Below are 27,914 nucleotides of genomic sequence, written 5' to 3'. Positions count from 1 at the left end.
GGTGTGAGACACTGAGTTTCTTTTTTCTTTGCTGAAGTCTAGTGTTCTACCACTTGAGCCACAGCGCCACTTCTGGCTTTTTCTGTGTATATGGGACCGAGGAATCAAACCCTGAGCTTCGTGCATGCTAGGCAAGCACTCTACCACTAGGCCACATTCCCAGCTCTGGTCCTCCCATTTTTACAGCATAAAGCCCTTTCAAATGGCCTTGGAGGTTGTACCTTGACCCTGGTTCTCATAGCATTGAGGATGCTGCTACTGATAGGAATAAAAAATACTGAGTGCTACTTTCCTGCTAGGAAACTGGCAATTTAAAAAATTATCATTATTATTATATTAATATTATTATTAGTTGCTCATGGGTCTTGAACTCTGGGCCTGGGCGTTGTCCCTGAGCTCGTCAGCTCAAGGCTACCATCCTACCCCTTGAGCCACAGCCCCACTTCCAGTATTCTACTGGTTAATTGGAGATAAGAGTCTCATGAACTTTAGTGCCCAGGCTGGCTTTGAACTGGGATCCTCAGATCTCAGCCTCCTGAGTAGCTAGGATTACAGGTGTGAGCTATCACACCCAGCTGAAACTGGCAATTTTTAAAAAGGTATTTTTAATTAAGACCATGTCCGATTCATTACTATATTTGCTTCCTTTTCTCCCGTTTAGTTCTATCTCAGGTTTGTTGCATGATTGAAAGACAGATGAGGGCTGGGCGTGTGACCTTGTAGTAGAGTGCTTGTCTAGTATTCACAAAGCCCTGGGTTCAATTCCTCAGTACCACATACACAGGAAAAACTGGAAGTGGTGCTCGAGAATGCTCAAGGACAGTGCCTAAGCCCTGAGTTCAAGGCCCTGGATGGCAGAGAGAGAGAGAGAGAGAGGCAGAGAGTCTAAGTTGGGGAGGGAGAGACACTTGTAGAATTAGGGCTTGGTTAAGGTGGATGATCTGGCACCAGGCACCAGTGGCTATGGCTACAGTCCTACTTACTCAGGAGCTGAGACCTAAGGATCATGGTTCGAAGCCAGTCCAGGCAGAAAAGTCCCCAGGAGACTCTTATCTCCAACTAACCACTGAAAACCTGCAAGTGGTTCTGTGGCTCCAAGTGGTAGAGTGCTGGCCTTGAGGAAAAGAACTTAGGGACAGTGCCCAAGATCCGAGTTCAAGCCCCCCAAAGTGTGCGTTATCTGGATTAGATGTGAATTATCAGACACTAATTTCACTTAAATAGTAAAAAACACATTTTTTTTTGTGTCCTGGGGCTTGAGCCCAGGACCTCAAGGATAGCGCTCTACCACTTGAACCACAGTTCCACTTCCAGTTTTTGAGTTAACTTCCAGTTAATTGGAGATAAGAGTTTGGGGACTTATCTGCCTGAGCTGTCTTTGAACCATAATCTTCAAATCTCAGCTTCCTGAGTAGCTAGGATTATGAGTGTGAGTCACTGGTGCCTGGAAAAACAAACAAAAAAACCCCAGCCATTTATTGACTTTTCTTTGCTGCTTTCCTGGTTGTACTTAAGACCAGGCAGTAGCAGACTGAGGGTTTTCTACAGTCTTGCCAGAATGGGTAAGAGGAGACAAAGGAGACTGGCACTAATCCATGAGGTTGAGGAACATGCTTTCCTCTGACGGTGACGGGGAAAGCAGGCTGTGGGTAGAGCAAGGCTGGCTCGTTGACACCACTTGAGAAATTGCTAGAAGGCTCTGGAATGTGGGTTTGATTTCCCTTGGTGCCTTCTGTGTCCAAGAGTACAGATAAGCAAGTAAAACAAAGGTTTTTGCTGTTGTTTGTTTTGCTTTTGCCAGTCCAAGGGCTTGAACTCGGCCTGAGCACTGTCTTTGGGCTTTCTCAAAACCTAGTGCTCTACTACTTGAGCCACAGCATTTCTGGTCCCCCCCGCCCCTGCCCCAATCCTGGGGCTTGAACTCAGGGCTTGGGCACTGTCCTTGGATATTCTTTTTTTTATTTTTTGCTCAAGGCTAGCTCTTGGCCACTTGAGTCACAGTGCCACTTCCTGCTTTTTCTGAGTATGTGGTACAGAGGAATCAAACCTGGGTCTTCGTGAATGCTAGTCTAGCACTCTACCACTAGGCCAAACTCCCAGCCCCAGATAAAACTAATGCTAAAAGCAGGTTTTTTGTTTTTGTTTTTGTTTTGTGGGTCCTGGGGCTTGAACTCTGCCTGGGCGCTGACCCTGAGCTCTTCAGCTCAAGGCTACCACCCTACCCTTGAGACAAGTCCCACTTCCCATATTCTGGAAGTTAATTGGAGATAAGAGTCTCAGGTCCTTTTGTGCCTGGGCTGGCTTTGAACCTTGATCCTCAAATCTTAGCCTCCTGAGTAGCTAGGATTACAGGCGTGAGCTACCCGCTGGCTAAAAGCAGTTTCTAAAGTTTTTTTTACCAGTCCTTGGACTTTCTCAAGGCTAGAATCTATCACTTGAGCCTCAGCACCACTTCTGGTTTTTTTCTATGTATGTGGTACAGAGGAATCAAACCTGGGTCTTTGTGCATGCTAGGCAAGCACTTAACCACTAGGGCCAAACTCCCGGCCCCAACAGTTTTTAAAGTTTTTTAAGTTATTTTTTTCCCCAGTCCTGTATATTGAACTCAGGGCCTGGGCACTGTCCTTGAGCTTTCTCAAGGCTAGAGTTCTACCACTTGAGCCACAGTGCCACTTCCGGCTTTTTCTATGTATATGGTACCAAGGAATCAAACCTGGGTCCTCATGCATTCTAGGCAAGCACACTACCACTAGGCCATGCTCCCAGCCCCCTAAAGTTAATTTTTATGAGCAATTTAAAACTTACATGAATAAGGCAAAGGCTGATGGGAGAAGGTGTGACCCAAGTGGTCAAAAGTGCTTGCCTAGCCAAATGCAAGAAGCCCAAGAATCACCCCCCTCCCCAATGAATACTTTATATACACATATACTTTATATACATGTATGTATGTATGTATGTATGTATGTATGTATGTATGTATGTATATATGTATATGTGGTACTGCACAAAGTAAGCGACCGAGGTATGGAGGGGCTCAAAGGAGGCTTGGAGCAGTGGTGAAGGCAGGCCTTTGTTGTTGTTGATGAAGATGTGTAGTTACTGGCCTTTGTACTCACATTCTTGGCTACCTTCTGGGAGCCACCTTCCAGAAACCTGGCATGGGTCCCTATGGCCTCTGGTGACCCCTGTAGGAAAGAAACAGGACACTTCCAGGAATTGGAAAGAGAAGGCCCAGCCTTCCTTTGCCTCAGTCTCCATAAGCAGACCCAGTCTTGAGCTACCTAGATCACAATTCCATTTCTTCTATTTTATCGTTTTGGGGATCCAGAGTACTGTAGGAGAAGAAGTGCCCGCAGGGCCTGGGCACTGTCTCTAAGCTTTTATGCCCAAGATTAGCACTCCACCACTGGCTCCCCTTCTGGCTTTTTGGTAGTTCATTTGGAGCTAAGAGTCTTACCAGCTTTCCTGCCTAGGCTGGCTTCCAATCCCGAGCCTCACATGTCAGTCTCCTAAGTAGTTAGAACTCCAGGTCAGTGAGGAGAAGGAAGTTTCTGTTGTGGTCTCTGGGATGATAGTTGCTAGCATAGGAAAACAAAACCCTTCTCCTTATTAGACCAGAGCCAATGTTTGGGAAGTCAGTCAGGCTCATCATTTTTGGCTACCAGTATGCACTTGGTAAATGTTTCTTCAGTGAGTGGTTGGACAAGTTGTTCTTAGAGGGCCCTCGGGGATCGTACGGTTTCGCCCAGGTCTCTGATTTCCTAGACTTGTGCCCTTTCTGCCACACAGATGGGGGAGGGGGCGTTGCATCACTTCCTCAGTGCCACTCTGCAAATGGTCTGGTGCTGTTAAAATAATTGAGGCAGCGGGCCCCAGTGGCTCACGCCTGGAATCTTAGCTATTCAGGAGGCTGGGTTCTGAGGATCATGGTTCAAAGCCAGCCCAGGCAGGAAAGTCCTGAGACTCTTACCACACACACACACACACACACACACACACACAAGGCTGAAGTGATATTGTAGATCAAGTGGTAGAGCACTAGCCTTGAGCGAAAAAGCTCAGTAACCACCCCTGTGTTTAAGCCCCAGGACCAGAATAATAAGGATAATAATGAAATGGCATAGCACCTTTATCTCATTTTTTTCCTAATAGTGTGTGTGTGTGTCTGTCTGTCTGTCTGTCTCTGTCTCTGTGTGTCTGTGTGTGTGATTCCCAGGGCTTGAACTCAGGGCCTGGATGCTGTCCCTGAGCTTTGTGGCTCAAGGCTAGCACTCTACCACTTGAGCCATGCTCCATTTTTGGCTTTTTGTGGTCACTTGAAGAATATCGTGGACTTTCCTGTCCAAGCTGGCTTTGAATCTCAAAGATCCTCTGATCTACACACCCTCAGTAGCTGGGATTACACTCATGAGCTGCTGGCAGCGGCTGAATCGTTTATTCTTGTGTGACCCTTATGCCTCACTCCAGAAGCCTAGGGAATGAATCGTAATGATCACTTAATTGAGTTCCTTACTAGAGATGTTTGTTTTTCTTTCTTTCCATTCTAAATCTAATATAATTATATTGGGAACAAATTGAAAAGTACACCTAATTATTGGTATTAGCTATTAGTATTGTGGCATATTTGTTACCTGTGCATAGTTTTCCTTATGCAATGATAACTATAGTAAGTGAACTGATTTCTAGTCTTTCCCCTACCCCATATTGCATATTGCTATGTCATCTTCATAAATGAAATTTTAGGGCTTGTAGAATGTGGCTTGGTGGTAGAGTGCTTGCCTAGCATGCATGAAGCCCTGGTTCAATTCCTCAGTACCATATAAACAGAAAAAGCTGGAGGTGGTGCTGGCTCTGAACCTTGATCCTCAGATCTCAGCTTCCTGAGTAGCTAGGATGACAGGTATGAATCACCTGGCTCGGCTGTGACATTCTTATCTCCAATTAATTACCAAAAATATCTGATAGTGGAGCTGTGGTTCAAGTGGTAGAAAGCAAGCCCTGAGCAAAAAAGCTCAAGGAAAGGGCCCAGGCTCTTTTAATCCCAGGAATGGCACACACAAAAATGGTATTTTAATGACGCAAAGCACATAATATGTATAGTATGCATATTGTACATATGCATAATATATACAATACATGTAATATATGTATTCTAGTTAAATAACTTGGAATATACAATATATTCCACATTATTTATTTATTTGATTCCTGGATATTTAGATTGTTTTATCTATTGACAGTTTTTTGTGTGGGATGGTACTGGTACTTGAACCTGTGACCTCAAATTCAGGGCCCCACACCCTCAGTTGGCTTTTTCAGTCAAGGCTGACATTTGACCACCTGAGCCACAGCTCCACATTTGGCTTGTTGGTGGTTCATTGGAGATCAGAGTCTTTTCTCTTGGAACTGATTTTGAATGGTGACCCTCAGATCGCAGCCTGCTGAGTAGCTAGGACTACAACTGTGAGCTATCGGTTCCCTGCTTTGTTTATTTTCCTTTTATAATTATTTTACTTTAGACACCAATAAAGTTCTTTATTCTTTTGTTTTCCCAAGGTTTGTATTATTTTCCTGAGAAAGAAAATTAAAAACTATTTTGAAGCTGGACGCCGTGGCTCACGCCTGTAATCCTACCTACTCAGGAGGCCGAGATCTGAGGATCGCCTTTCAGTGTGAGCCAGGGCACTAAAGACCATGAGACTTTTTTTTGGGTCAGTAATGGGTCTTGAATTCTGGGCCTGGGTGTTCTTGAGCTCTTTGGCTCAAGGCTACCACCCTACCCCTGGAGCCACAGCCCCACTTCCCATTATCTAGTGATTAATTGGAGATAAGAGTCCCAAGGTCTTTTGTGCCTGGGGTGGCTTTAAACCTTGATCCTCAGATCTCAGCCTCCTGAGTAGCTAGGATGACAGGTGTGAGCCTCCATGCTCCCTAGACTGAGAGACTCTTACCTCCAAATAATCACTAGAAAACGAAAGTGGCAAAAGTGGCGCTGTGGCTCCAGGGGTAGGATGCTATCCTTAAGCTGAAGAGCTCAGGGACAGCACCCAGGCCCAGAGTTCAAGCCCTATGACTGAAAAAAAAAATATATATATATATATATATATATATATATACACATTATCATCAAACTGCTTTGAAAGTGGTACATTTATTAATTAAATAACTAAGTCCTTTATGTTCAGATGAGGAAACAGAAGCTTAAAGAGAACAAATGAAAGGCCCAAATTCACACATATAAGGGTGACACTTCAGGGTTCAAACCTAGTTCCAAGATTATTTAGTCTTTCTTTCTTTTTTTTTTTTTTTGCTGTGGCCTGGTGAGTCCTAAATTTTGTGGATGTAACTGAAAGTGGAGCTGCTTACATGTGGGCTTTTTCCCCCAAACTTGCACCACTACTACTTGTTCACTTCCAAGGTTTCTAAGCTTATTTTACACAATGGCCTTATCCTATGTGATAATGGTCTGTGAAGTTACAGGTCTGAGATTTTTTTTCTTTTTTTCTTAACGTACAAGTTGCTTAACTTTTTCTGTTCTCCTCTTTCTGTTCTGTTCTTTAAAAATGCCCGCTGGCAAGGGTGTGTGGTATTTCCCAGATCTGTCCACGAGAGGGCACACAGCAACGGCGTGGCCTAGCAAAGGGCAGAGAACCCCTTGAAGGCTTGGTAAATAGCATTCTCTCCAAGAAAGGAAACCAGGGATTCCAGGACTGAGGCAGAAAGTACAAGATGAAACACAGGCACTGGTGGTTCACACTTGCAGTCCTAGCTACTCAAGAGGTTGAAGTCAGGGAATTGAGGCTTGAAGTCAGACAGGCAGGAAAGCCCTGAGACTCTTTATCTTCAATAAAGGACTGAGTGGCGCTGTGGCACAAGTAGTAAAGTGCCAGCCTTGAGCACAAAGAGGCTGTGGTACAGCAGCTCCCAGGCTTGGAGTTAGCCCCAGGACTGGCAAAAACAGACCGGGGGGAGAGGAAAACTTGCCTGGAGGCTTGACTCAAAGGGTAGCCTTCCTGCTCTAGAAAGTACAAGGCTCTGAGTTCAAATCCTACTATTCCCAGAGAGCAGGGAAGGAACAGAATTAGAATAAATACTATTAGGCTAATACCACATTAATAATGGTAATAAGCAAAAATTATGAATGGATTCTGAAAATCCATGGCTGACAGCATGAGGAGGTAAGGTGTTGGCACATAGTCTCAAAGTGTCTCTGCAGAAGAGATTTACCAGTTACCAGGGAAACCAGTAATGATAAGACAGTGGAAACTGATAAGAAACTCCACCCTCTCCAGATAATCTCTCCAGTAAGGAGAGATTCTTGCTGAGGTGTTCCCCTCAGACGCACAGCCTAAACTGAGTCTTGAGAACTATCAGATAAACCCAAACTGGATGCACTACCCAAAATAACTGACAATTAATAGTATTTTTTGGTGCCAATCCTAGGGCTTGGACTACAAAGCCTGGCACTGTCCCTGAGTTATTGTGTTCAAGGATGGTAGCTTTCTATACTTTGAGCCACAACTCCTGTCTGGGCTGGCTTTGAACGGTGAGCCTCAGATCTCAGCCTCTGTGAATATCTACACTTACAGGAGTGAGCCACCAGTACCTGGCAATCTTTTTTTTTTTTTTTTTTTTTTTGTCGGTAATGGGGTTTGAACTCAGAGCTCAGAGCATGGGCACTGTTTCCTGCTTAAGGTTAGTGCCCTGACACTTTGAGCAACAGCCCTATTTCCGATTTCCTGGTAGTTAATTGGAGAAAAGAGTCTCATGAACTTTTCTGCTCAGGCTGGCTTTGAACTAGAAATGTCAGATCTCAGCCTGCTGACTAGCTAGGATTATAGGCATGAGCTACCAGCACCTGGAAACCAGTATTTTATTTTATTTTTGCTAATCCTGAGGCTTGAATTTAGGGTCTAGGCACTGTCCCTCAGCTTCTTTTGCTAAAGACTAGCATTCAACCACTTGAGCCACAGCACCATTTCCAGGTTTTTCTGTGTATGTGGTACTGAGGAATGCTAGTGCATGCTAGGCAAGCGCTCTACCACTAAGCCACACTCCCAGCCCACAGCTAGTATTCTTTTTTGTTTCATTTTTGTGGGCCTGGACACTGTCCCTGAGCTATTCAGCTCAAGGCGACTGACCCACCCCTTTAGCCACAGCCCCACCCCCCCTTTTCTAGTGATTAATTAGAGATAGGAGTCTCATGGACTTTAGTGCCCTGGCTGGCTTTGAACCGAGATCCTCAGATCTCAGCCCCCTGAATAGCTAGAATTACAGGCATGAGCCACCGCGCCCAGCTACAACCAGTATTTTTGTTTGGTTTTTACCCGTCTTGGGGCTTGAACTCAGGGCCTGAGTACTGTCCTGGGGCTTGTTCCTCAAGGCTAGTGCTCTGCCACTTGAGCCATGGCACCATTTCTGGCTTTTCTATGTATATGGTACCGAGGAATTGAACCCGGGCCTTCATGCATGCAAGGCAAGCACTCTTACCACTAGGCAAAACTTCGGGCCACAACCAGTGTTCTTTAAAGAAGAATTACAGTCGTGAAAGACAAGTGAAGGTTGAGTAACTACTGCACAGGAAGAGACCAAGGAGACATTAAAATTTGATTCAGCATGGGATCGTATATTTGACCCTGCACTAGAAAAAGAGTCTTAAGATGATTAGCAAAATTGAAATGTTTGTGAGTTGTCAACATGATTATATATATGCCAGTTTCCTGGTTTTGATGCTTATATTATGGTTATGTAAAATGTTATTTTAAAAGCAGAATGATAGACACACTACCTACCACCAGTGTTACCCTAGCTACTGCTCAGGAGGCGGAGATCTGAGGATCACGGTTTGAAGCCAGCTCAGGCAGGAAAGTCCTTGAGACCCTTATCTCCAGTGAACCATCAAAAACTGGAACTGGAAGTGTAGCTCAGGTGACAGAGTGCCAGCCTTGAAAGAAAAAGCACCTTAAAGGCTCTGAGTTCAACTGCCTGTATCAGCATGACACCAAAGAACCACCAAAAACATTGGATGGAGCTGGGAATGTGGTTAGTGGTAAGAGTGCTTGCCTAGCATGCATGAAGCCCTGAGTTTGATTCCTCAACACCACATTAACAGAAAAAGTCAGAAGTGGCACTGTGGCTCAAGTGGTAGCGTACTAGCCTTGAGCAAAAGGAACTCAGGGACAATGCCCAGGCTCTGAGTTCAAGCCCCAGGTCTAGAAAAACAAAACAACACAACAAAAAAACAACGCTGGATGTAGGAATACTGGACCTCTAAGTAAGTGTGTGTGTGTGTGTGTGTGTGTGTGTCCAGTCCTTTGGGCTTTTTCTGTTTATGTGGTGCTGAGGAATTGAACCCAAGGTTCACGCATGCTAGGCAAGCACTGTACCGCTAGGCCAGCCCCCTTTTTAAAAATATTTTTGAAAGTCTAAAAAAAGCAAGTTAAACAACAGAATGTATGAGAACAGAACTTGATAATATGTATGCATTCCTCAGACACTGCCTGCAGTGTAGCGATTTCTAAGGCATGTCAGCTTTCACCAGAAATAATTTTATGATTAGTTGATGTAAATAGCAGATAATTTCTTATGATAAGTCATTTATTCTCTCATATTCTGTCTTCTCTAAGAAAAGTGTATTGAGCACGTACGTGTGTGTGTGTGTGGGGGGGGTATTAGGGCTTGATCTCAGGGGCTGGGCACTGTTCCTGAGCTTTTGTGCTCAAGGCATGCGCTCTACCACTTGAGCCACAGCTCTGCTCTTAACCGATTGATGATTAATTGGAGAGAAAAAGTCTACAAACTTTTCCTTCCAGGATCTGAAGATCTCAGCCTGCTTTGTGGCTCAGATCACAGACATGAGCCATCAGCACCCAGTCCTGGGACTTATACGTGGGGCCTGGGCACTATCCTTGAGCTTTTTTTTTTCCCCTCAAGGCTAGCACTCTACCACTTGAATCATAGTGCCACTTTCAGCTTTTTCTGTTTATGTGGTACCCAGGAATTGAACCCATAGCTTCGTGTATATTAGGCAAGCACTCTACCACCAGGGAACACTCCTAGCCCTGATAATTTTTTTTTGTTCTTTTATGTTTAGTTTTTGCCAGGCTTGGGGCTTGAACTCAGGTCCTGGGCACTGTCCTTAGACACTTTTTGCTGAAGACTATTGCTCTGCCATTTAAGCCACAGCACCACTTTTGGCTTTTTCTGAGTATGTGGTACCAAGGAATTGAGCCCAGAGCTTCGTGCATGCTAGGCAAACACTCTACCACTAGGCTAGGCTCCCAGCCTCTGATAAATGTTTTTAATAAAGCCTTTTTGAAAAACGAAAAATATTAAAAGTAAATATTTTCAGTTGTGGGGCTTGAATTCAGGGCCTGCGTGCTGTTCCTGAGCTTTTTCACTCAGGGCTAGAACTCTCCCCACTTAGAATCCCAAATCAGCGGACCAGGGATTTGGCTTTCTAATGATAAATTTGGTGTGGGAAGTGGGTAGTGGGTGGTCTGCAGTTCTCCTGCTCTGGTTAGGACACTTCTAGAATTCAGCTTCTGCTGTGGTTGAAAGCTTTAGGTCTTACAGAGAAAGAACTAGGGGCAGGGGGAGAAGCAGTGCATAATGATTAGATAGTCCCCCTCAAAGTGTGGCTTGCTTGGTCATTTTTTCAGTCATCCTCTTGGCTCAGGTCACAGGGGACTTATGGCTCTTGTCAGGGGAACAAGTCTTTTCTTTCTTTGGCCTGGGAGGTATTTTTGTGCAATCTGTGATTCCTTGGGGGTAATTTCTCCCTGGTCATAAAGATGTTTAGGACAGATTAGTCCTGTTCTTCCCAGAAACCCAGAACTCAGAAATGGTGGGCATACCAGACTCAGGCTCCTGGGTTTTTTTGTTTTTGTTTTTTTCTTTTTGCCAATCCTGGGATCTAAGCACTGTCCTTGGGCTTTCCTTGAAGCTAGAGCTCTACCATTTGAGCCACAGTACCATTTTTGGCTTTTCTATGTATGTGGTACTGAGGAATCGAACCCAGGTCTTGGTGCATGCTAGGCAAGCACTCTACCACTAGGCCAAACTCCCTGCCATCCTGCCTTTTTCTTTATAAGACTTTTGGATGGCGTCATTTGAGAAGTGGCTGAGGGAAAAGAAGAGAGGCTTCCATGGTGGTGGTTTAAAGGTGAGTGGAGTGAAAGGTTTTAGGCTTATTTTAGTGTCTGTAGAAAGCAGGCTTGGTGGGTATGTGCTGGACATATTTTAGCTGAGGATGAAAAAAACTGTCACAGTAAAGCAAGCTTTCTTAGAAAAAAAAATCACCCATAGGCCCAGTCCAGGCAAGGACTGGATGCCTGGAAATGAACATCATAGTGTGCGTGTGTGCATGCGTGTGTGTGTGTGTGTGTGTGTGCGCGCGCGCATGTGCGTGTGTGCGTGCGTGTGTGCGTGTGTGTGTGTGTGTGTGCGCGCGCGTGCGCGTGTGTGTGTGTGTGTGTGTGTGCTGGTGTTTGGACTGGGCACTGTCGCTGGGCTTTTGGGCTTCAGGCTGCTATTCCTTCACTTGAATCCCAACTCTACTTCTGTTTGTTTTTTTGGGGGGGAGTCATTCTTTGGAGATAAAAGTCACTTGGATTTCCCTTCCCAGCCTGGCCCTGAACTGCGATCCTCACATCTCCACCTCCTGAGTAGCTAGGATGACAGGACTCGTAGTGATTTTCAGCATCACACAGGCAGAGCTTGTCTTGGAACTCGGGTACCAGAACAACCATCCTCTGGATTGAACTGTGACTTTATGATGCAGCTGGCACTCACCCCTAGTCTCGGTGCCTGGCTGATTCTATGCACGCCTGCCCCTTGGGTAAGCTGCCCCTCTCCCTTACCAGTGAGAAGTTAACAGTGCATTCCCCGACTGTGGCCACAAGATGGCAGCACTTCTTCACAGTGTTTCTACCTGGATGCGGGCGGGGCTGTTAGGGAATTGTTTTCAAACTCAAAGGCACTGTAGAGAAATTAGTTTCAAACTGTCATCTGCTCACCGACCACCCCAAAGACCTCAAATATTGATTCTGCTTCTTCTGATGGGCCTTGAGAGTCTGCATTTATTTTCCTTCCATTTATTCATGTATTTGTGGGACTGGGGACTGAACTCAGGACCTCCTGCTCTGCAGGCAGATGTCCTACCACCACTTGAGCCATTTTTTTTTTTTTGGCTTGGTTATCTTCAAGATGGGGTTGTGATCCTCTTACTTTTCCTTCCCTGTCATCTAAGGACGACAATTGTGCACCACTGTGCCTTGCCCTGGCCTTCCTCTCTAGCTGGGATGTTAGGCGCAAACCCCAGGAATGTGTACATTTCTCTTTTGAGCAATGTTACCCCTTCCTTTACTTTCTCCTAATTTTTCTTTCTCGTCCCTGCCCACAAGTTGCCTCCCTCATTTTCTTTTTTTTCTTTTTCTTGTTCTCTCTCTCTCTCTCTCTCTCTCTCTCTCTCTCTCTCTCTCTCTCTGTCTCTCTCTCTGTCTCTCTCTGTCTCCCCTCTCTTCCTCCCTCTCTCTCTCTCTTTCTCTCCCCCTCCTCTCTCTTTGCCAGTCCTGTAGCTTGAACTCAGGGCCTGAGCACTGTCCTTGGGCTTTCTCAAAGCTGGAGCTCTACCACTTGAGCCACAGCACCACTTCCTGCTTTTTCTGTATATGTGATACTGAGGAATTGAACCCAGGGCTTCATGCATGCTAGGCAGGCACTGTACCACTAGGCTGAACTCCCAGCCTAGCCTCCCTCAATTTCTTTGGAACTTTTACGTCCAGGCTGGCTTCAAACTGTGATTTCCCCATATCTACCTTCCAAGCAGCTAGGATTACAGGCTTGAACCGCCACATTCAGCCTTTTTCCCTCCTTCTCTCTCCTCTTGTTTTCTCTTTCTTCTTCCTCTTACTTTCACCTCTTGTCCCCTTCTTCAAATCTATTTTTTATTGGCTTATAAAAAATAGATCTCTAACAGGTTTCCTTGTTCCGTTTTCATCGTTGGTAATAATCCTTCTTGCTTATAAAGGCCTCTTATCCTCTCATCAGCACAGCCCTCCCCAGGTCCCACCAAGCCTCAGCCAGTTTCTCTCATCCCTCATTAATAACAGCTTTTGTTGAGTTTCTTTCCACTGCCCTAGTATATACTTGCAACATTACAAAGTTATTCGTTCTATTCTTTCCTTTCCCCCCACCCCACGGGAGAGGGAAAAGGAGAGGGAGAATGTGAGAGTGGGAGTGTTTATACACCAGTCCTAGGGCTTAAACTTAGGGCCTGGGCACTGCCCCTGACCTACTATTGTTCAAGACTGGAGCTCTGCCACTTGAGCCACAGCTCCAATTCTGGCTTTTTCTTATTTATTTATTTTTTTAAATCTCACAGACTTTCCTGTTTGGGCTAACGTCAAACTGTGATCCTCACATCTCAAGCCTCCTTAGTAGCTAAGTTTACAGGTGAGAGCCGCTGGCATCCAGTGGCGTAAGAGAGTCTATCTTTGTTGTTGTTGTTTTGCCAGTCCTGGGGTTGGACCCTGGGCCTGGACAGTGTCTCTGAGCTTGTTTTGCTCAAGGCTAATGCTCACTTGAGCCACAATGGCACTCATGGCTTTTTCTGTGTAGGTGGTGTTGAGGAATCTATCCTGGGGCTTCATTCGTGCTAGGCAAGCACTCCTACCCCTAAACCACATTCCCAGCCCTGAGAGAGAGTCTTGTTTAGGAAGCAGAATTCCCCCTTCCGCCATCAGCTTCAGTCTTAGCTCTAGTTATCACTTTGGTTGTCTCTCCCTCGCTCCAACCTTCAAAGGCTCTTTCATAATCACAAGGTCATGTTCAAATGTCTCTGTCTATGATCCATGGGTCCTCTTAATTATTTTTAAAAATTATTACTCTAATCTTATTATTTTTAGTTTTTGTTAGTCCTGGGGCTTGAACTCAGGGCCTGGGCACTGTCCCTGAGCTTCTTTTGCTCAAGACTAGTCCTCTACCACTTGAGTCATAGCACCACTTCTGGCTTTTTCTGTGTATGTAGTACTGAGGAATTGAACTCAGGGCTTCATGCATGCCAGGCAAACACTCTACCACGAAGCCACACTCCCAGCCTCTCAACATCCCTAGTTCCATTTTTATAGATACACATTGAATATTATGACTGCATTCTCCTGCCCTTCCTCTCTTCTTTCTTCTACTCCCTCCCCCTTGTCCTCACCCCAGCCCCCTCTCCCCCACGCCTCGGGTACCAGCTTCCTGGTGTTGGTCTTGTGAGATTGTGAGTTAGTTGCTCAGCCCCTGCCCACACGGTCCTCGGTTCACGCGTTTGTGTAGATTCGTGTGTGACCCTGTGCCGAGGACGTGTCTGTTGACAAATCAGATCACATTTCCACATGAGGAAAAGGGTGCATTTTTGTTTCTTTGAGCCTGACTTACTTCATTTAACATACTTTTGTAAGCTTACTAAATTTCCGCTCCTTAAACGTTTCTTTTGGCAGAAGCCATTGCGTGCCTTCCTGTTCCTCAAGTGTCCTCTTCTCCGGCCTCTTGAGTAGCAAGGATTATAACCATACACCACTGGTGCCTGGCTGAGACTGATGAAATTTCTTTGAGGCCACTCCAAAGTAATACCATTAGGAAGTTGAGTAGAGTATCTCATTGCTTCAACTATATGGTGACAGATGTGTACACAATACTATTTCCAGAATTTACCACAGTGTTCTTCACACCTTGCTTGAGAAAAGATTAAAGCTAAAAGACCAACCAACCAAACAAACCAGATTTGTTTAGGGTAGGTCACTTACCTCTGTCTTGGGATAGCCTAGCCACGTGTGTGGCCATCTGTTTATATCAAGATTCATAATTCTTATGTTAGGCTTATCATGGTAAGATTGTATGGTGTGTGATTTCACTGCAATGATGATTTCTTTCTTTCTTTCTTTCTTTTTTTTTTGCCAGTCCTGGGCTTGAACTCAGGGCCTGAGCACTGTCCTTGGGCTTTCCTCAAGGCTAGAGCTCTACCACTTGATCCACAGCACCAATTCTGGCTTTTTCTATGTATGTGTTACTGAGGAATTGAACCCAGGGCTTCATGCATGCCAGGTAAGCACTCTACCACCAGGCTATGTTCCCAGCTCCAAGTTTATATCTTTTTTGGACAATATCACCCTTTCCTTCACCTCCCCTCAGTTTTCCCCTCCCTACCCTGTCCACAAATTGCATAATTCATTTTCCACATAATGTGCACTGAACAGCATGACTGTGTTGATTCCCCTTCCCCCCCCCACCATTCTGCACCCCTCCTTTGCGGTCCATCAGCAATAAAAATAAAACAGGACTGTAATTAGTGTGAGTGTGTTAGAATTCAGGTTTGGATGATGGTGCTGTGGATTGTTAACATGTTAGTATTTGAGAAGGTTAAGTGAGAAGTATATAGACATGTTGACTATTGCGGAAACATTTTGAGAGCCTGAAATAATTTCAAAGTATGTTAAAAAGAAAAGGCAAGCCAGGTATTGATGGTTCACACTTAGAATCTTATAATCCTAGCTACTCAGGAAGCTGAGATTGGAGGATCACGATCCAAAGAGTGTCTGGGCAAACAAATCCAGGAGACTCTTAACTAGCAAAAAGCTAGACATAGAGGCATGGCTCTAGAGGTAGCGTGCCAGCCTTAAGCAAAATGTTGAGTGAGAATCCAAGGCCCTAAATTCAAGCCCTAGCCCTGGTACCATCACAACAACAGCAAGGCAGCTGCTAGGCAATCTTAATGCATTGCTGAATTAAGAAGCACTTGCGTTTTGTTGTCTAGCAGAGTAATCTTTCTGAAAATTACTCAGAGCTTCCATGAACTTTAAAAAAATCTGTCCTAGGGCTTGAATTTAGGACTTGGCCTGGTCCCTGAGCTGTTTTGCTCAAGGCTAGCACTCTACACTTTTGAGCCATAGCTCTACTTTTGTTCTTTTGGTCATTCACTGGAGATTAGACTCTTAGAGACTTTCCTGCCCAGACTGGCTTTGACCAGTGCTCCTCAGGTCTCAGCCTCCTGGGTAACTAGGACGACAGGTGTGAACCCCTGCAGTTTTCCAGGTATTTCTAACATCACGGGGTGAAGGTGACATGGACACGCTGCTATTGATAGCGTGTGGCCTCTACTCCCTCCCTGTTTACAGCTAAGCCTGAGTCACCTTTTATTTCTTTCAGATCGGGACATGTTTATTCTTTTCCTTCATCCAGTAATATCCTTGCCTTCCCGTTCCATTCCTCAACCATTCTTCATCTTAAGGTCCATTTCCAATCCTCTCTCTTCCTTGAACTTTTTCTTACTAGTGTTATTTTTAACGATTGTTTCTATTAGAAGCGGTCACCCTCACTTCCTCTGAATTCGGGCAGGTGCACGTGTGGTAGGTGTATGGGATCTAACACAGGGGTTGGATCCAGGAATAACCTGAATCTTAGGTCCTGCTTCAACCTCCTCTAAGCTTCTTTTGCTCAAGTCTAGCGCTTTGGCTCTTGAGCCACAGCTCCACTACTGTTTTTTTTTGTTGTTGTTTGTTTGTTTGTTTCATTTTGGTGGTTAATTGGAGATACGAGTTTCATAGACATCACTGCCTGTGTGGCTTTGAACCAGGATCCTCAGATCTCAGCTTTCTGAGAAGCTAGGATGACAGGTGTGAGCCACCGGCCCCTGGCTTCCTCCCCGCTTCTGAGGGACAAGTTCATGGGGCTGCGATTATAGTATGTACCTCTGGGGTGGTGGAGATTCATACACAAAGGCCCCTGGTAACATAGTAGGTTTCTTCCTCTTCAATTTGTAGCTCAGATATCCCCAGATGTGTTGTGGGTGTGGCTTACAGTCCTGTCTAAGACAGTCTTTCTTGTAAGCCTTAACACTTTTTAGGGGGAAGGGGGAAGGCTAGTCTTCACGCTGATGGGGTGAATGGAATGCTTAAGATTTTAAAGAATTCAGTGGAGATATTTTTCCCCTTTGTAATCCGCAATTCAGAAAAACAAGTGATCTCACAAGAAAGAATGCAACCCAACAGAGGGGTTACAGTTCACAGAAGGGAGGGGCAGTGGGTTCCGAAATGGGAGAGGGCTGGGGTGCCTTCCCATGCCCCACCCACTCGAGCTCTTGGTCTAGGCATGGAGGAGGAAATACAATTCCAGCAGCACAGCCTGCACTAATCCCTGCCCACGGATGAATTGTGTGTACATAGGTGAGTCAGGTTGAGCTTCCTTGGCCCCTCCAGCTCAGTGTCATATTGGTCCTAGATTCCAGGCCTCTTCTCCTGGTCTAGGAAAGTGAGACTGGGAGGGGCAGCTAGCCAGAAGGTAGTCAGATGCCAATGGGCACGGAAAGAGATAGGTGGGGCCTCCATTGTCTAACGGCCGCAAGCCCTGGGCGTGTTTTATTACTGTTTCTGGATGTGCCAGCCCCTCCCTTTTGTGACTGTTCCAAGGACTCTCCCACTTTCTACTTCCTTATTAGACTTTCTTTCCTCAGTGCACTTTTTTTTTTTTCATAGAGGTCTGTGCAAATAGTTGACAATTCAGGCAAAATGACTCTTTTATGAGAACTGGGAAGCTGGCCCAGCTGGGATGAGGTTTTTTCTGAAGGGCTGTGCCACTGAGGAGGCTGGTGTCAGGGAACAGGTGAATCCATAGAGACCATGATGGAAAACAAAATCCCGTCTCCAAAGCCAGAAGTAGAGGGGCTGAGATGAAGGTGGATTTTGTTCAGGAGAGCTCAGATATCCTAACACCCTCTACCCAGATGTGTGTGGGGGGGGAGAGATTATGGCGTTGTATCATGTCAGAAGCATTAATTTCTTTTTTTTTTCCTATTTTTTATTTATATTTATATTTATTTTTCTCCTCTTGGTACCAGTCTTGGGGCATAAATTCAGGGCCTGGGTACTGTCCCTGAGCTTTTATGCTGTACCACTTGAGCCATAGTTCCACTTCTGGCTTTTTTGTTGGTGTCCGGGCTGGCTTTGTACAGGGCTCCTCAGCAACTCGGCCACCTGAGTAGCTAGTATTACAGGCGTGAGCCACCAGACCAGTGCTTGGCTGCCCCAGATTGTTTTTTTTTTTTTTTTTAAGTAGGGATGATAACACTGGTGTGTGTGTGTGCTGTAGCCACATGTAAAGTCCCTATGATAGTAATTAGCACAAAGCAAGTGCTGAATAAATTGTAAAGTATTGTCATCAAGGGTGATTGGATGGGCAAAGGCACTACCTGGTTATCTAAGAAGACTGAAGTCTTTTGCAGCCCAGGCCTGACAGAGTGGGAAGGTTTGGGGACGATTTGGTAAGCCCTAGCTCACCCACTGAATTCTGGGAAAGGCCTTACTCAGCAGGGCTGTTGTCCTGGTAAATTACCTCTGGAGGTCCAGGAATGTGCTCTAGAATCCAATAGTTTTGCTAAAGGCCAAGCCTGGAAACAGGCTCCAGGGGAATGTTTTCACAAATAACATTTACCTTGCTAAAAAGAAATCCTTCAGCTGGTGTCAGGGATTCACGCCTGTAATCCTAGCTACTCAGGAGGCTGAGATCGGAGGCTGTCAAGAGGATCCCAGGCAGGAAAAATCTGTGAGATTCTTACCTTCAATTGCTCGCCAGTAAATAAGAAGTGGTGCTGAGGCTCAAAGTGATAAAGCACTAGCCTTGAGCAGAAGAGCCCAAGGACAGAGCTCTCATCTGGAGTTCAAGCCCCCAGGACCAACAACAAGAAAAAAGAAAATACCTTATTGTGGCTCGGGTGATTTGTTTTGCCTCATGTATTATCCTTTATAATAAAGACAAAGATTGAAGGGAAAAATCCATTAGAGAAATGTGGTAGCGTATAATTGGAGCTGGTAGGGATGGGAGGAAGCATGTATAAGTTTTATTTGGACATAAAAAGCAGTCTGTTTTAAAACCAGCCTAACTCTATATAAATGCAGTAGGTGCCTTGAGTAGAGAACAGACCCTCCCGCCATGAGAATATTCCCACAGAATCACCAGCCACTGGGCAGTGTGGCTTTCTTTGCTAAACGGCAGCTCAGACTGAGTAAGTAGCAGAAAACAAGGAAGCAAACAAAGGAGGGAGTAAGAAAGCAGGGTGGTGAGAGGGAAGGCCCAAAACGATGGGCATTCCACGTGAACTATGTTCAGTGTTTACACGATCTCAATTTGCTCATTTTTTTTTTTAATTTTTCGGTGCTAATCTTGGGGCTTGAACTCAGAGCCTGAGCACTGCCCCTGAGCTTCTTTTGCTCAAGGCCAGCACTCTATCATTTGAACCACAGGACCACTGCCTGATGATTCATTATTAGAAATAAGCCCGATGGTTCATTACTTATTAGAAATAAGAGTCTTTCTGCCCATGCTGGCTTTGAACCATGGTCTTCCTGTCTCAGCCTCCTGAGTAGCTGGGATTATAGGCATGAGTTACTTAATTTTTTTACTTTATCTATCTATTTATTTATTTATTTATCTGTCTATCTATCTATCTATCTATTTATTTATTGGTACCAGGGTTAAAACTCAGATACTGGCACTTGCTTATGAAAGCTCTTTACTACTTGAGCCATAATCTCCTCCTCTCCCCCTGCTTTTTTTTTTTTTTTTGCCAGTCAGTCCTGGGGCTTGAACTCAGGGCCTAGATAATGTCCTTGGGCTTTCTCAAGGCTAGAGCTCTACCACCTGAGCCACAGCACCACTTGCGGCTTTTGTCTATGTATGTGGTACCAAGGAATGGAACCCAGGTCTTCGTGCATGATAGGCAAGCACTCTACCACTAGGCCAAACTAGTTCCTAGCCCTTCTCCCCTTTTGCTTCATTTTTTAAAAAAGGTAAGATCCTTCCACCTAGCCTGTTGAGCTGCTGGGATTATAGGTGTGAGCCACCATAGGTGGATTATGCGTAGTTTAGCTGGTCAACATTTTACAAGGTTGAACATCTTGGCAACGTGGAACCAAAATCAAGTGGTTTCCAGCTTTATTGGCGGGGGCGAAAGTTCCAGTGAAATTACCATTTAAAGCTCAGCCATTTCTGTTTATTACTAAGTCAGGCAACCTCGGTACCTAAGACTGCTTGTCCTATTTTACTGAAGGGTTTGTTTTCTTGTTGGGTTGGTATAAAACTTTGAGTTGGCTTTCTTCCCTACCCCCCCAACCCATAGCAATTATAGAAATGATACAGTGGCTCTTTTCTCTAATAGCCTCCTAATGGAAATAAATCTCTATCTCTTCTCCATTTCTCTGTGCTCCAGGAAGCCACACCTAAGCTGCCCGCTCTTAGAAGGTCCCTGCTGGGCCGTATGTGAGCAAAAAACAAACCGAGCTAAAACAGGGAAGAGAATGAACTATTTGAAACTACCTCTATTCCCACAAAGTACATATTCCTTCCCTTCTCCTAGCCGCCCTAATATTTAGGGTCAAGTTCTCATCTCTGGGCACCAAAAAACTGTTTTTCTTAACTCCTGCTATGGTTTGGTTCCACCCACTGAAACAATGGGTCTATTTTTTGTTTTGTTTTGTTTTTTTTTCTATAGTCAAAAGGCCTTGTGTTTGGCCCCTGGAGTTACAACCTGAATGGGTGCCAAAGCTCACGTCTTCCTGTTTGGTTTTTCCAGGTCAGCTTGAGGTGTGCTGGCTGGTGGGGAGGGGAGGACAGAGGGGGAAACTGATGGGAATCCTGGTTGACCGCTAGGCGCAGGGAATCCTCTAGGTTCCTTGGTAGGAACAAACAAACAAACAAACTGGAATTGTAGGCCAATATCTGGCTCTGAGCTGTGTTAGATTTGTCTCTGAGGCCTTACCTATGCCTTCTGAAAAATGAGATGTAGCTGGGCACAGTGGCCCACGCCTGTAATCCTAGCCACTCAGGAGGCTGAAATCTGAGGATCAAGGTTCAAAGCCAGCCCCGGGCACAGAAGGACCTGAGACTCTTATCTCCAATTAATCTCTAGAAAATTGGAAGTGGGGCTTGGCTTCAAGGTAGGGTGGTAGCTTTGAGCTGAAGAGCTCAGGGCCAGCGCCCAGGCTGCCCTATGACTCACAAAAAAAAAAAAAAAAAAAAAAAAAAAAAGTGTGACTCAGATGAATCCATACTCCAGGGCTCCAGTGCTGTGGCCCACTGTTTAAAAGGCCTCTTCTTCAGTGAAGCCCCTGGCAGCCCTCTCAGTCTCAGCATGCACCTCCAGATGTCACTCATTTGGGGTGTCAGGGTCCCTTTAGACAATGACCTCTTGGCTATGTGGCCTCCTAGGCAAGTAGAGTGGATGGAAGTTTTTGACTAGGTCTTCCTTATCTGTCTTTTTTTTCCCTTCTCTTTCCCTCTCTCACTCCCTTCCTCCCTCCCTCCCTGACTCCCTCTTTTCTTTCTTCCTTCTTTCCTTCCTTTCTTCCTTCCTTTCCTTCTTTCCTCCTTTCTTTCCTAGTCCTGGAACTTGAACTCAGAGCTTGAACTCAGAACTTGAACTCAGAACTTGAACTCAGAACTTGAACAAGAACTCACTGTTCTTGAGCTTTTGTGCTCAAGCTAGCATTCTACCACTTGAGCCACAACTCTGCTTCTGGCTTTTTGGGATTCACTGGAGATAAGGGTCTCCCCGAACTGGCTTCTACTGGCTCATGCCTGTAATCATAGCTACTCAGGAGGCAGAGATTAGAAGATAGAGATTCAAAGTCAACCAAGTCTGTGAGACATTGATCTCCACTTAACCAGAAACTGGAAATGGAGCTGTGGCTCAAAGTGGTAGAGCATTAACCTGGAGCAGAAAAGCTCTGAGTTCAAGCCCTATGATTGGGGGGAAAAAAAAAGTCTCACAGACTTTCCTGCTATGACTGGCTTTGAACTATCATCCTTAGATCTCAGCCTTCTGAGTAGCTAGGATTATGAGTGTGAGCCACCACACCTGGCTGAACCCTGGTCTTTGTGCATGCTAGGCAAGCCCTCTACCACTAGGCCAAACTCCCAGCCCTGAGGCTAAGATTTGAAGCTTATGGTTCAAAGCCAACCCAGGGGCTGGGAATGTGGCCTAGTGGTAGAGTGCTTGCGTAGCATGCACAAAGCCCTGGGTTTGATTCCTTGGTATTACATACACAGAAAAAGCCAGAAGTGGTACTGTAGCTCAAGTGGTAGAGGGCTAGTTTCCATAAAGCCCAAAGACAGTGCCCAAGCCTTCAGTTCAAGCCCCAGAACTGGGGAAAAAAAAGAAATGCCAACCCAGGCAGGAAAGTTCGTGAGCCTCTTATCTCCAATTAACAAACTAAAAACAAATAATAGAGCCAGCATTTGACTCAGTGGTAGAATGCTAGCCTTGAGCACAAAAGCTCAGGTTCTGACTAGGCCCTGAGTTCTAGCCCCAGGACTGGCACATTAATTAATTAATTAATTAATTAATTTAAAATCTTGGGTGTGGCTTAACCAGTAGAATACTTGCCTAGCAAGCATGAAAACCTGAGTTAAAACCCTAGTGCTGACACCCCCCCCCTTTTTTTTTTAAATTGAAATCAGTAGGTCTCACCTTGGACTAGCAGAATCTCTGACACACTGGTGTTTGAGGCCTGCTAGGCAGGGGTATCTACTCCATTGGGGGTCCTGCTCCTTCATCTGTGAGTCAGCAATGTGGTCTAAGGTCCTCTTCTCTCTGGGGGCTGTGGTAGGTGGGACCCCAAGGTAGGAGGCCCGGTAGGGTAAGATCACCTGCAGACCTTTGTAAAGCAGCCTTTCCCGTCTCTGATTCACATTTTCCTTCCATGCTTCAAGTGCTTCTTGTCCCACCCATTTCCCCTTAGGTGGGGTTTCATTTTTTTTGGTTCCTGTCCCCAAGGGGAAGGGAGGTTTGGGGATGGTGAGCTCTGGGGGGTGGAGGGCCAGTCAGCCGAGGTTCCTTTTAGGTAATTCTGCTTCCCTGGGCCTCCAGGTGACGCTTAGCTGTTAGGGGCAGCAGCCTGAGACACAGGTGGAGAGGCTGTTTCATGCGTGTATGTGCAGGTGCCCGTGCATGCAGGCATGTGTGCATACGTGTGTGTGCATTGGTCTTCCTGAAGCCCAGAGGCACCTCATCCATCAGTAGTAATTTGAGTGGAGGGTCCACTTTTGTTCCCTAACTTAGGAGTTTTAAAGTTGACTTTCAGGGAGATCCAGAAGTGAGGGGACCCCAGTTTCCTCCACCAGCCTGGTTTGTCAACATGACAAAAGCTACTTGTCCACACCCGGCTCCAATTTTCTTATCTGCAAAGTTTTGGATTTAAGCTGGTGTCATGTTCCTTCTTGCTCTCAAGTTATAATTTTGCGGTTTGTTGCACGAGCAGGTGCTGTGAACTCTGGTTTTTTTTTCTCCCCTTTTTTCCTTTTTCTTTTTGTCAGTTCTGGGACTTGAACTGTGAGCCTGGGCGCTGTCCCTGAGCTTTTTCTACTCGAGTAGTGTTCTATGACTTAAGACACAGCGTTACTTCCATCTTTTTGGAGTAGTTTATTGTAGATAAGAGGCCCACGACCATTCTTGTCCAAGCTGGCTTCAAACCACAATCCTCAGATCACAGCTCCCTGAGTAGCTAGGATGATAGACACAAATCACCAGCAACCAAACTTCTTCTTTTGTCACACGTGTGTCCCCCAAACACTAGGTTGTATAAGCTGTATTCCTGCCTTTTGTCTAACAGCTATTTCAGGGGGCTGAAACAGTCACTGGGGCCAGTGAATCCCACCAGCCCTGAGAAGGAGAGACCCCACGAAGGTCCTGACTCTCTGGGATTGGCCTTATACTGGCTAGGCAAGTGTTCTATCACGAGAGCCACACCCCTGGGTTCTTTTTCTCTCTGTTATCTCATTTTTTACCCAGGCCTGGCCTTGAGCCAGAATCTTCACCCTCTTGGCTTCCTGAAGAGCTAGGATTGCAGGGGAGCCACCACACATCCGTCCTTAATGCCTTTCGTGTCACCTCTCTGGAGTTCAGGGTGGTGGGGTGTGTCATATATGGGTGTGTGCTTGCTTGTCAGTGTGGTGGGGTTAATAGTGGTGGATGCCAAGAGGAAACCAGGTGTTCTCTGGTTTCGGCCTTTTTGTGTGTGTGCAGCCTGGTAACTCGAGGTGTCAGAGGCAGATAAAATGTTCTGCCTTGGTTTGCCTTGGGTGTGAATTGGCATGGGAGATTGGAGACATGAAGGATGTCCTCCCTAAATCTTCAACACTTGAAGGTGAGGGCCCAGAAAGCGGGTGTCAGCTGTTGAGCCCTCACCAATCACCCCTGGATTTATGAGTGGGACCCCAGAGAATTGAAGAGTTTCTGAGACAAGAGGCACCATGCTAAGAAAACAGTAGGAGCAAGTTCAAAACAGTTAATTGGTTAGTTTTTGTTGTTATTTTCAAACTTATTTAGGCAGAATTGACTTTTTCTTTTTTTTTTTTTGCCAGTCCTGGGCTTGAGCTCAGGGCCTGAGCACTGTCCTTGGACTTTCTCAAGGCTAGAGCTCCACCACTTGAGCCTCAGCACCACTTCCAGCTTTTTTTTTTCTATGTATGTGGTACTGAGGAATCGAACCTGGGTCTTCATGCATGCTAGGCAAGCACTTTAACCACTAGGCCAAACTCCTGACCCCGACTTTTTTTTTTTTTTTCTGACCTGGGGCTTGAACTTAGGGCCTTATGCACTGTCCCAGAGCTTCTTTGTGTTCAAAGGTAGCACTCTACCTTCCGGCCTTTCCGGAGTAGTTTATTTGAGAGAAGAATCTCATGGTCTTTCATGTCTGGGCTGGCTTTGAACCGAGATCCTCAGATCTCAGCCTTCTGAGAAGCTAGAATGGTAGGCATGAACACCAGTGCCCAGCTGGCCATTTTAAAACCATTGGCAGGGAGAGGGCTGGGCCTCTGGGCCCTGTAGAGCTGTCTCTGTGGAACTATAATTACTTTGTTTAGACCAGGATGTAGGCAGAGGCTAAGGGTGGGGTAGAGAGAAAGACACAGGCAGTGCGGAGTGGAGCAGCTGGCACCACATTTCAATCGGGTCTCTTCTCGGCACACCATGGGACCAGGGGACCCCAGGGGGCCTTCTCTCATCCTAAGGTTCCTGACACCCTTTTTATGATAGCGTTCTCTCTTCCACCACTGCCTGGGATGCTCATTGTAGCCCAACAGAGCTTTGTAAAGCCACCGAACTCGGTCTTAACCCGAGTCCTGTTGTAACCCTCTGACCAGCCCGCTGTTCTCTGCGTCCGCTTAAGCCTGAGGGGCAGAAGGGGGAGTCCAACGCTGGGTGTTGAGGGCCCCCGGAGTCGGCAGACCAGCCCTGGATTCCAATCCACGCTGTCTTTCATTGACTGTGTGGCCGTCCACAACTGGCTTAAACTACTTAAGCTTCAGTGGTCACGTCTGTTTATTAATGGCTCGCATGGCTGGTCATGGCAGCTCACGCCTGTAATCCCAGCTACCCACGAGGCAGAGATCCAGAGGATCTCACACTGAGGCCAGCCCAGATAAATCCTATGGCAATTCCCATCTCAACCAGATACAGGGGCATAGATCTGTGATCCCAGACACACAGAGGGGTAGGATTATTGTCTGAAGCTGTTCATAGACAAAAACTTAGAACTTACCTGAAAACACCCACCAAACCCGCCTCCCCCCCCCAAGGAAAAAAACCCTAAAACTAAAGGAAAATCCAGGCAGGCACCGGTCGCTCATGCCTGTAATTCTAGCTACTCAGGAGGCTGAGATCTGAGGGTCGCAGTTCAAAGCCCGTCTGGCACAAAAGTCTGTGAAACTCTTATCCCAAAAGCTGATTCTCATCATCTCCTGGAATTACACATTATTTTAGTTGTTCTTCAGATGAGGAAATGGAGGCCCAGTGAAGTGGAAAGTCCACATTAAACATAACTTGTGCCTGGTAATGACAGACTCATACCTATCATCCCAGCTACTCAGGAGGCGGAGATGTGAGAGTCACAGTTCAAAGCCAGCCCAGGCAGGGAAGACCATGAGACTCCCATCTCTAATGAACCATCAGAAAACAGAAGAGACGCTGTGGCTCAAATGGTAGAACATTAGCCCTGATCGATAGAGCTCAGGCACAGGGCCCAGTTCAAGCCCTACTACCAACAAAAAAACCATAACTTGTGGGTGGCAGGCAGAACTGGGATTCTGTACTTAGGCCGTCTTCCCTCAGGTCCTTCCCTGCTGCCCTGGACTCTGACGTACACTGGATACTGACAAGGATTAACTGAGAAGAAACACTGGAAGCATCTAGAATTGTGCTTGACACCCAGTCACGGTGGCTGTTACTCCAGGGCCTGCCTTCTAAGAGAGCACAGGGCACACAGGGGCCCGTGTCCTCGGTCAAGTCAAGGTGGGTGCGAGGAGGCCTGGGTCTGCCAGAGGCCAGGACTTCTGCCAGCCCAGCTTTTGTTAGACAGGTTTATTGGCAAGTTTGTTCCTTCCATTCTAAAGTTGCCTGACAGGCCTTCGGAAAGAAGACAGAACTAGAATCCGGTGGCCAGAGCAAACCAGTTGCTCAAGAAATTACTTTTCTGAGCCTGGCTTCAGAGAACTTGGCTTTTCATTTCCTGACATGTTGGGACAGTGGAATCACTGCCTCAGTTGGTGTGGGGTGAAATTTCGGGGCTCCTGCAACCTGGACCTAGGGCAACCCAGCTGTGTGGGTCACAGAAGTGAGTGAGGATCAAGTTGGTATGGAGTTGGTTGTTTTTCTTGTGGTATTTACCTTGGCTCTCTGCCTCTCCTTTCCTGGGAATAGGCTCTGTCAGTCAGCAAGCAGTTTTGGCAGCTCTTCTCTCAATCAGGGCACCAATTACAAGTGTAATAGTTTGTGGCGAGCCTTTTTTTTATGGTCGGAGGGACTGAATTTCTTATCATATACCTGTTTCTTTGTATGACCTGATTTATTCATCTTCCTTCCTGGGGCCTATTTTCTCATTTGCCAGAAATTTTTTAAAGTTTAAATTTGGGGGTTTTGGAGTATTTTACATTCCCACGTTTTGGATTAAGGATGATCAATCTGTATCAAATGCTTCATTTCCCCCCTTAACTTCTTACGTTGTGCATGGTGGCACTTGCCTGTTATCCCAGACTGGAAGATCTCAAGCTCCATGCTGGCCTGGAGTTCCACATTCAGACCCTGTCTCAAAGATTTTTTTTTTTAGGGCCAGGAATTTGGCCTAGTGGGAGAGTGTTTGCCTAGCATGCCCGTTCAATTCCTCTGTATCACATACATAGGGGGAAAAAAAGCCAGAAATGGTGCTGTGGCTAAAGTGGTAGAGCTCTAGCCTCGAGAAAGCCCAAGGACGGTGCTCAGAGGTCAAGGCCCAGGACTGGCAAAAAAAAAATAATAATAGCTACTCAGGAGGCTGAGATCTGAAGATCTCAGTTCAAAGCCAGCCAGGGCAAGAAAGGCCGTGAGGCTTAGTTTCCACCAGGAAACCAGAAATGGCACTGTGGCTAACAGTGGTAAAGTACTATCCTTGAGTGAAAAGGCACAGGGACAGTGCCCAGGTCGTGGTGTGGATCTAGAGACAGGGAGAACCCAGTAGCTAGGCCTCTTAGTGGCTGAGCAGGGACTGAGCACTTGAAGGCTAACTCAGGACGGTCAGCTCCTAGGTTCACGGTTCCCACTGAGAAGTCTGTGGTATGTGTGGTAGGCTTGTTGTTTGAGAATATTATTTTTGGTGCAGTTCCTAGGCTTGAACTCACAGCCTGGGCCTTGTCCCTGAGCTGCTTCTGCTCAGGGCTACCACTCTACTACTTGAGCCACAGAGCCACTTCTGGCCTTTCCTGAGTAGTTTATTGGAGAGGAGAGTCTCATGGACTTTCCTGCCCAGGCTGGCTTCAAACCACCATCCTCGGATCTCAGCCTCCTGAGCAGCTTGGATGACAGGTGTGAGCCATTCGCATCCTTATTTTTATTTTTGAAAAATTCTTTG

At 46.0% G+C, this 27,914-nt stretch overlaps 1 protein-coding gene across 1 annotated transcript; it reads right to left on the bottom strand.

Annotated features, from left to right (window-relative positions):
* Nucleotides 1–1,176: 1,176 nt before the first annotated feature.
* On the bottom strand, nt 1,177–27,085 carry Cxcl17 (C-X-C motif chemokine ligand 17). Its single transcript, XM_090322521.1, is given in 4 exon segments — nt 1,177–1,180; nt 1,679–1,732; nt 3,101–3,185; nt 27,031–27,085. Coding segments are annotated over 4 exon segments (198 nt in total).
* Nucleotides 27,086–27,914: the final 829 nt, after the last annotated feature.

The sequence above is a fragment of the Megascapheus bottae genome, chromosome 31 (genome assembly GCF_031878675.1).
Source record: "Megascapheus bottae isolate mThoBot1 chromosome 31, mThoBot2.hap1, whole genome shotgun sequence".
In the NCBI taxonomy this organism is placed as follows: domain Eukaryota; kingdom Metazoa; phylum Chordata; class Mammalia; order Rodentia; family Geomyidae; genus Megascapheus; species Megascapheus bottae.
The sequence above is the reverse complement of the archived record's forward strand: the minus strand, read 5'-3'. Positions and strand labels throughout refer to the sequence as shown.